The sequence below is a fragment of the Microtus ochrogaster genome, unplaced genomic scaffold, assembly GCF_000317375.1.
Source record: "Microtus ochrogaster isolate Prairie Vole_2 unplaced genomic scaffold, MicOch1.0 UNK6, whole genome shotgun sequence".
Lineage (NCBI taxonomy): Eukaryota > Metazoa > Chordata > Mammalia > Rodentia > Cricetidae > Microtus > Microtus ochrogaster.
In genome coordinates, this window is record NW_004949104.1 from 291,549 (window position 1) to 301,160 (window position 9,612).

The 9,612-nt window shown below is 40.1% G+C and overlaps 1 protein-coding gene and 1 pseudogene across 1 annotated transcript in view; one reads left to right on the plus strand and one right to left on the minus strand.

Annotated features, from left to right (window-relative positions):
* Sugt1 (SGT1 homolog, MIS12 kinetochore complex assembly cochaperone) overlaps positions 1-9,612 on the plus strand; it is a 37,326-nt gene that overhangs the window by 9,785 nt on the left and 17,929 nt on the right. The window contains exons 6-10 of the mRNA XM_013353391.2: positions 1,798-1,851; positions 2,536-2,552; positions 5,374-5,405; positions 8,237-8,333; positions 9,520-9,612. Of these exons, the coding sequence (XP_013208845.1) occupies positions 1,798-1,851; positions 2,536-2,552; positions 5,374-5,405; positions 8,237-8,333; positions 9,520-9,612 (293 nt within the window). The remainder of the gene's footprint in view (positions 1-1,797; positions 1,852-2,535; positions 2,553-5,373; positions 5,406-8,236; positions 8,334-9,519) is intronic.
* Positions 6,871-7,407, minus strand: LOC101980758 (annotated as a pseudogene).

The following is a 9,612-nucleotide window of genomic DNA, read 5'->3' on the forward strand; positions in this document are numbered from 1 at the left end:
TGTAGACCAGGCTGGTCTCGAACTCACAGAGATCCGCCTGCCTCTGCCTCCCGAGTGCTGGGATTAAAGGCATGCGCCACCACCGCCCAGCACATTGCCATGATTTTGAGGAGTATGTATGAACACTTAACCAGGTCTAGTTACATAGAGAATTGAATGCTGGGAAGGTAGATTTTTATAAGTAATCTTGTAGAAAATTACAGGAAACTTCATAGTCCAAATTGTATTATTATTTTTTTCCTGTTATCACAGTTCTTTAAAACAAAAAAGTTCTTAACTGGAAACAGTTTATTTCAAGGGGATTTTTATCAACGTCTGGAAGAGTTTTGATAGTCGTAACTAGTGGAGGGGCCCCTGAAGATCTTTGAGTAGTCCTCTAGTGCACATGAATGTTTCCGCGAGAATGTCAGGACTGATGAAATTGACCAGCCTGCTCCTGAAGTGCTAATGCTTTAAAGTTTCCTCTGCAGTATCACTGCCCTTCTGCTACGCGCTCGCTCAGAGGAAAGGACGTTAGGCTCTAATGTGCAATGACTGAGGAAGGTCATTTCCTGTGGGGGAAGTAATGCTTCAATTTGTTTACCCTAGTTTGGGCACATGGATTCTACAGCTGTTCATTTAAGAAGTCAGAATAATTGTTCTTTGCAAATCTAAAGAATTTAGTTTTCTAATTCTGTGAGGTCAGGCATTCTATATTCTGTATTCTTTGCTTTATCCCTTCTTCCCCCTTGTATGGTAAGAGGCTTTTACTGATTGTGTGAATAATAGGTTAGTTTTTTATTTTATTTTATGTGCATTGGTGTTTTGTCCACATTCATGTCAGTGTGAGGCTGTGAGATCCCCTGGAATTGTAGTAACAGGCAGTTGTGAGCTGCCATATGGGTGCTGGGAATTGAACCCCGGTCCTCTGGGAAAGCAGCCAATGCTGTTAACCACTGAGCCATCTCTCCAGTATTAAATAGGTTATTTAAGACTAGTGTTTGAATATAATAGTTTTCCAGAAGAATATAGTACATGTGTGCCTAACTAACATCGTGATAAGGCATGATTAGTTCAATTCCTTTTATAAGTCAGGCAATTTTAAAATGCAGTTCATGCCATTAACCTCAGTACTCGGAAGGCGGATCTCTACTGGTTCGAGGTCAGCCTGGTCTACAGTGCTAGTTCCAGGATAGCCAGGGTTACATAGAGAAACCCTGTATCGAAAAAGTAAACACAGTTGTGTTTTCAGATTAGTTAGTAAATTTTTGCTTTGATCACCTAATGTTTAGATATTGTTCTAGATCTTCAGAGGTGAATAATTTTTTGATTTCATTCACATCTCTGCTCTCTATAACTACATAGCTCACTATGTGTATCTAGTTTCTTGGACACTGTGTAACTTGGGGATGTGACTGTTAATGTATGAGGTACTGAGGACAGAATCACAGGAAATGACGGGTAGATGGTAGCTGCATTGTAGAGCAGGGTGAAGGAGGACTGATTTCGGACTCTTCACGCCTCCTTTGCCCTGTGAGAGAGTTCAAGATCAGGGTAGATGCAGGAAATGTAGATTACTGACAAGCTGGAGAGATTGACTAGTTAAAGCTAGATGAAGCGCTAATGGTAAGCCCGTGATTACATTAGAGCTTTATCACTGTGGTTGCTGAACTCTGGGCAGGCAATGTCTATGACCGCTCATTTCCCAGTTCCTGCACTACTTTGGACATAGTGGGCAGCTAGAATAAATATGTTACATTGCTCACATGAGGGATTTTACACTCAGGGTGTTTTTGTTTGTTTGCTTGTTTGTTCCAGGTACAGATGCAAACTTTGCCATCTGGATTAAAAGGTGCCAGGAGACTCAGAATGGTAAGTATGTTGGGTAGGTTTTTGTTTTAAAAATAAACATTTCAAGTTTTTTTTTTTTTTTTTTTTTTTTTTCGAGACAGGGTTTCTCTGTGGCTTTGGAGCCTATTTTGGTTTTTTTCGAGACAGGGTTTCTCTGTGGCTTTGGAGCCTATCCTGGAACTAGCTCTGTAGACCAGGCTGGTCTCGAACTCACAGAGATCCGCCTGCCTCTGCCTCTGCCTCCCAAGTGCTGGGATTAAAGGCGTGCGCCACCACCGCCCGGCTAACATTTCAAGTTTTGTTTGTTTGTTTAAATATTTTAATCTTTTTTTCTTGGTTCTGGGGATCAAACCCATGGCCTTGTACATGCTGGTCAGGTGGTTGCTCTACCACTAAGTTATACCCCAGCCCCAATAATAGTCTGTTTCCGATTGACCCTCTTTTTCTTCTTGAGTCAGAAGGAAAATTTGATGGTTTTGCTTGGCCAAAAGTATTACGTTACTACCAGTAAAAGATAATGAAGGAATCTAATTTCTGGATGCAAAATGAAAACAATTTGATCCAAGGGTAACAATTTGTTACATTTGAAATACATAAAAAGAATTAACTTTCTTGATTGATGTGTTTGCTGTAAAAATAATGTCTATATCTTTGCCTACAAACTTACTGTTTCCTGAAAATGCTTCCTTTTTTTATGTTTTTTAGGATCAGAATCTGAAGTGGTAAGTCCACTCATCCTTCACGTTTTACTTAGTCTTTAAACTTAATCAAATATATTTAAGCCAGGGTTTGGGATGAGCTCTTATTAAACAATTCAATTTAAATTTTAGTTATCTGGAATAATTCATTTTGAAGTAAAAACTGTAAATTTATTTCTTTTTTTTTTGGTTTTTCGAGACAGGGTTTCTCTGTGGCTTTGGAGCCTGTCCTGGAACTTGCTCTGTAGACCAGGCTGGTCTCGAACTCACAGAGATCCGCCTGCCTCAGCCTCCCGAGTGCTGGGATTAAAGGCGTGCGCCACCATTGCCCGGCCGAAAAACTCTGCAAATTTATAATCATGCAAAGTACTGTTGTCTTAATGAAGTTAGGAAATAATATAAGCTAATTGGTTTTTTGTGTGATCAGGGTGATTATTTCCTATCGTTTCCTTACCAATACCAACAACTTATTAGGTTAAGTAGTTGTCATCATCATGAAGTAGCTCACAGCCACTTGTAACTCTAGTTTCAAGGTATTTGATGCCCTCTCGCTTCCTAGTACACTTGTTCACATGTGATGAACAGCAAAAATGAATAATAAATCTTTTTAAAAAATTACAGTGTCATTGTAAGGAAAAGTAACAAATATTTGAATTTAATTTTAGAAATTTCTTTTATGTGTATTAGTGTTTTGCCCGTGTGTATGTCTGGACACCATGTATATGTGTAGTATGTGTGTAAGTCAGAAGATTCCTGGAACTGGAGTTGGCAGGTTGTGTCAAGCTGTCATTGGGTGCTGGAAATTGACCCTGAGTCCCCTGGAAGGGCAGTCAGTGCTTTTGACTGCTGAGTCATCTCTCTAAGTCCCATGGTCCACTTCGTTTCTCATCAGTTTAGACTTTCATGTAGTACAGTTAAATTATGGCGTCCCGTTTTCCTAGTAGTCACATACATAGTCAAGAAGTAAAATCACAAGAGTCGGGCAATGTGTGTATAACTCATTTTATGGATAATTACCTTTCTGAGATGCTCATTCGTCTTTTAAGAAAGATTTCCATCTCAAGTTCCCAAAATTACATTGAGATTGAGAAAACCACTTATTCTGAGAGATTTATTTGTGTATAAACTGTGTCTAACAGAGCTAATCTGCTTCCGACAGATTAGTGCGCGTATACCAGTAAAGTTTAGAACAGTTTCCAAAATTGAAGCCCTTTTCAAACATCTCTCTACACCCGTGTTTTCCCCTTAATCCTAGGTGCCTGGGTGGTATTTAAGGAACCGATTGGTGCGGTCTTGACAGGCTGACTTCCTGATTCACCTGCCAGTAGTGTTTGTTCAGGCCTTAGTTTAGGTTTGTGTGTAGGCCAGGCTCTTGCGATGACTGAGAAAAGCGACTTGACGGGTAAAAGGTTTATTTTGGCGCAGTGTTACTCATCTGGTTAGGGAGATAATCAAATCATAGCTGCTTACAGCAGGGTGATCAGGAAGCAGAGAAAAAGGGAGCAGAGGGTACCCAATACAGCCTTCAAAAAATTCATCCCTAGTGACTTTCCTCTATCCAGGCCCTGCCTCCCCCAGTGGTGCCATCCAATAAGTGTAACCTTTGGGATCTGAAGATACTTTGTGTCTAAACTGTTCAGCCTGTGAATAACAGAATGATATTCACATAACAAATTCTCATTGGTCCAGTAATAAATGGTACATAGCTTTAGTGTGTTCTGTCATGGTGTGGTTTGGTGTGTGTGTGTGTGTGTGTGTGTGTGTAGTTTTTCGTGTGTGTACTTGGTACCCTTGGATGCCAGAAGTGGGCATTGGCTCTCTTGGTACTGGAGTTACAGATGGTTGTGGGCTGTCAGTTTGTGCTGCAAACTGAACCTGGGTCTTCTGGAGAGCAGCCAGTACTTTTAACTGCTGAGCCATCCCTTCTGCCCGGATTCAGTCTGCTTTTGTCCTGGTTCCAGGCTAAATAGTAATTGTTCTAGTTAGTGTTTGCACCTGTGTCCTGGAAACCTCTTGAATGGTTTGACTGACTTCTTTGGTTGCTTCTTTTCTCATTTAGGGACAATTCAGAGGTCTCCCATGACCCCAGGCATCATCTTTACTTTACATAGCCTTGACTAGTGAGCATATAGTTTATCAGTGGTATGGATTGGGTAATTCTCATTTCGATGGCTGGGAGTGGAGGCAGGAGGATCAGAAAAAGGAGGTCAGCCAGCCTAGTCTATGAATGAGACTTGCCTGAAGTAAGAAGAATTATTTCTAATGGTCAGGCTATGCTGCAGAGATGCCCTAAATAGATTGAAATGTTCTTCTGAAGCTAACCATTGAGATGGTCCTTTACTGTTTCTAGAGCAGCAAGCATTTGATATTGTAATTGAGGCTGAAGTTATACGGTCTCTTAAAAATGATTTATCTTTCTTGAGATGGAGATAATGAGATATCATTAGCTTGTGCTGGTTTTGAACTTGTTTTGTCATTGGGGATGATTTTGACCTCCTGCTTCTCCTGTCCCTGTCTCCCAAATGCTGGGATTAGAGTGTGCTGCTACCACATCAGGCTAAAATGGTCTTCAAAATGCTAACCTGCTCAGTTTTGAGTTCTGTATCTTATAACTGGAAATACTACACAAATACAGTTTTCCCAGTCATTCTTGTAGAAAGTTTTACTGTTTGTTGTGGCAGGGTCTCACTGCGTAAGGCAGGCCATCCAAGCCTGCCAAGATCACAACACTGTACTTTTTCCATATTAAAGAACCACTGGGCTATGAATTAATAATGTATGAATTTTTAGTGTAATTGCTAAACTAATGTGTAAAAATCTTTCTCTTTCACCTTGCCAAAATCAGTCTGCATCTCAGAGAACTCAGTCGAAAATCAAGTAAGTGTTGTGTTTTTTTTTTTTTTTTTATAAAGCAGTACCTGGTAATGTGCTTAAAGAAAAGTCTGTCTCCACAGAAGGCAGAGTCGCACTGTGTCATTTTAAATGTTTTTGAATTGTTATGTCTTTATGAAGAATTGTATTTTAAGGCTGTCTACTAATTAGTATTAACATTTAAATAAATTCAAGCAGCTTTCATCTCTAAACTTGCTTAGCTTGCTCGCACATTATGTTACCTTTCTGTGTGTTAAGGAGAGCTATTTTCAGTTAAGTTGATACTGTTAAATATATAAAGAAGTGGTAGGCTACCCAGAATTGTAATCTGCCATCATATGTCTGTGTGTGTGTGTGTGTGTGTGTGTGTGTGTGTGCGCGCGCGCGCGCGCTCATGTGAGAGAGCTGCTGAAGATTGGACTAGCAAAGGCTTCATCATTCTAAGCAAGCGCCATGTAGGTGAGTTGTTGTTCACACTACAAGAGGCAGGACAAATATAAGTCCTGTCTTCTTACTTGGACCAGTTTTTCATAGGAATGTTCTATCTGAGTTCAAAGTTAGTAGTGAGTAGCAATAGTGAATAGCAAGGTTTGACTTTGGCTTAGTAAAGAGCTTGTCCTGCAAACTTGAGCACCTGCATTTGGATCCCCATCACCCACACAGAAACAAAACACCAACAAACAAACAAAAAGACTGGTGATGCCAGCATGTATCTGTAATCCTAGTGCTGGGTAGATGGAGACAGGAGGATCCCTGGAGCTCACTGGCCAGCCAGCTTGCCTAGCTATTTAGTGAGAAACCCGTTTCAGAAAATCAGGTAGGAAATAATTGTGGAAGCCACCCAACCACTGGCAACACACACATAGACTCGTACACTCAGCCACATGCATACATGCATTCAAAATGCACAATAAGTTATTCACTAGTCACATAACAACTTGTACTTTTTAATTTTTTGTTGAGAAAATATTTTTATTATTATTTTTTACACCCTGACTGCAGCTTCATCTCCCTCCTCTTCTCCCACATCGCCTCTTTCCCTCTGCTTCTTGATGCCCACCCACCCCCTCCTCCATTTCTATTCTGGCCTCCCATGGAGATCAACCAAATGTGACATAGTAAGCTGCACTAAGACTAGGTACCTCCACTTACTCAAATTAAGGCTGAGGAGGCAACCCAGCATGAGGAAAGGGGTCCCAAAAGCTGGCAAAAGAGTCAGAGATAGCCCTGCTCCCGTGTTAGGAGTCCCACAAGAAGACCAAGTTACCCAACTGTCTCATATATGCAGAGGGCCTATATCAGTCCCATGTAGGTTCCTTGGTTGTTGGTTCAGTCTCTGTGAGCCCTGGCTAAATAACTTGTATTAGTTTTTTCCCCCACTTATTATTTTTTTAAAGAAAACAAACTATCTTTTTATTTTGCACACCAATCCCAGTTCCCACTCTTGTATTTTTTTTTTCAATTCCTGTCTTTTTATTTATTCATACACAACTACTTGTCTTCTGGCTTGTTGAAGCAGTAAGTCAGACAGCACTTGCCACAATAATGTCTGTCAAAGTGGCTGGCCATGAAAACTCCAGCACCACATTCATCAGAAGGACACTCCCGACGAAGACGGCTAATTGTGCCATTTTCATCCACCTTATACTACTTCAGTACAGCCAGCTTCACCTTCTTCCTCTTATGCTTGTTCTTCTTGGGGGTGGTGTAAGACTTCTTCTTCCTTTTCTTAGCACCACCATGAAGTCTCAGCACCAAATGAAGGGTGGACTCCTTTTGGATGTTGTAGTCAGACAAAGTACGGCCATCTTCCAGCTGCTTGCCAGCAAAGATCAGCCTCTGCTGATCAGGAGGAATTCCTTCCTTATCCTGGATCTTGGCCTTGACATTTTCTATAGTGTCCGAGGGTTCAACCTCGAACGTGATGGTTTTCCCCTTAAGGGTCTTTACGAAAATCTGCATCCTGGCGGCACTGCCACCACAGATGGCAGATCGGAAAAGCCCACTCTTGTATTCTTAAGACTAACAGAAACACGTGATGGTTTGCTGCAGCGCTTTGTTGTGCGGTGTGTGCTGAGACCCTTGAAGTGCATTTCTTGAATCAAGATGCTTTATGTGGCAGTTCCAAACCATTTATAAGTATGCTGTGAGGCAGGCCCTTCCCCTGTTCTTAGGAATATAATAGTGCAGGATAAATAGCTTTGCCCTCTATATTTGGGAGATGATAGTCTAGTCTGGTTTGGAAGTGTGAACATCCACATTTTCAGAGCTTTCGCTGTGGGAGGACACACTGGTCTTCCCTCAAACATTGAGTTAAAGAGAAAGGTGTATAATTTGATGGCACTGTGGGGGGTCTGTGTAATTTGTACTCATTTCTTTCTCCTCCTAGTATTTGCTCCCATCTTCAGTGACCAGAGCTTAGAGTATTGACCCAGGTTGATCTGTGATTGCTGTATCAATGCTGCTGATTGATTCAGAAGCTGATTGCTTCATTTTCATGAGCTAGCGTTCTTTTTTTTTTTTTCTTCCGAATAGAAGAAATGATGAGCTAGCGTTCTTAATCTCTGTATTTTTTTAAGTTAGTTAGCATTAGGTGGAAATGACAGTACTGGTAGCTGTTAAAATTTCCTCTTCTGTGTTAGCTTAAGCACAGCAGTATTAGGAGATGAGAGATTTATGCCAGCCTGTCTTCTGCCTCCCTCGCTCTTCCTGAAGTTGTTTACAGCTGCTTTGCTATTGTCTTCCTCAAGGTGGAGCTCTTGTTACTTATCAGTCTATTAATTTGACAAACAACTTTAAGAAAATCAGAAATTATATGAATATGTTCCTTTAAATAGGTATGACTGGTATCAAACGGAATCTCAAGTAATCATTACACTTATGATCAAGAATATTCAGAAGAATGATGTAAATGTGGAATTTTCAGAAAAAGAGGTAATTAGTCTTTGAACTATATATTATATAGAGTAAATACTATTTATTAAAGTTTAGTGTGTTGCAGAACAGTTTATACCAGTTTATTAGATATTTCCATTTCTTCTTGAGATAATATGAGAAATGCTAAATAAAGTTGGAAGCTGTTTCTCTGTGTAACAGCTCTAGCTATCTGGGAACTCATTTATAGAACAGACTGCCTGGAACTCATGGAGATCCATCTCCCTCTGCCTACCAAGTGCTGGGATTAAAGGTGTGGGTCACCACCGCCCAGCTCATTTGAAATTTTTTAAAATTTGAACTATGTAGACACGGCTTGTCTTGAACCTGTTGTAATCCTCCTGCCTCTGACACTAGAGTTTATGTTGCTGTGCACTTAGTACATGGTGAGTTTATACCACCATCACTGGCTTCTCTGTGCATCCTCTGCTAGATTTGCAGGGTAAAGCAGAACTGGGTCGACATAATTAAGATCCATGCTTGGTTAAACTTACTGGATAACTTTAAAAAGGTTTAATTTATCACCACCACCCACCTATCCATCACCACCACACAAAAAGTTTAGTTGCATGGGGTTTATACATGTCTTAAAATTATTAGCTATATCAAATGAATATGATTTAATAGCTCTCCTTCCTCATGATAGATATTTAAGAACAGTAGTATGGTAGAAGTAACATTTTGCACAGGCATACAAAATTTTAAATACTGTATGTTATATTACTTTGTTATGTATTATGTTTTCTTGATTAAATGTTGGGTATGTGTAATTAGATCTTTAATTAATACTATGTAATATTCTTTTCTGCCATTTGGTTCTGTATATGAGAATCCAAATGAAAGATGCCATGTGGACAAAAAACAACTTTGAAGTACCTAAATCTGACATTCCAGAGACCTTAGTGGGCAAAGGCCACTCTTCTTTGTCTAACAATCTGAGTTTGAACCTGGTGATCCTCACGGTGGAAGGCAAAGATAGACTCCTGAAACTTGTCACCCGACCTCCGCAATCATGATTTGACACGTATAGAAGGGTGCACACAAACAAACAAGCCCATGCACACTAAAGAAAAAATCTTTCTGTGTGAAAACTTAATCTGTAACATTGCTGAAATTTATATTTATATTAAATACTTAACCTTTTATGTACATTTACAAAATGTGATGCCAACTTTGTTTTTATTAGTTATCTGCTTTGGTAAAACTTCCTTCTGGAGAAGACTACAATTTGAAGCTGAGGTTGCTTCACCCTGTAGTACCGGAGCAGAGCACGTTTAAA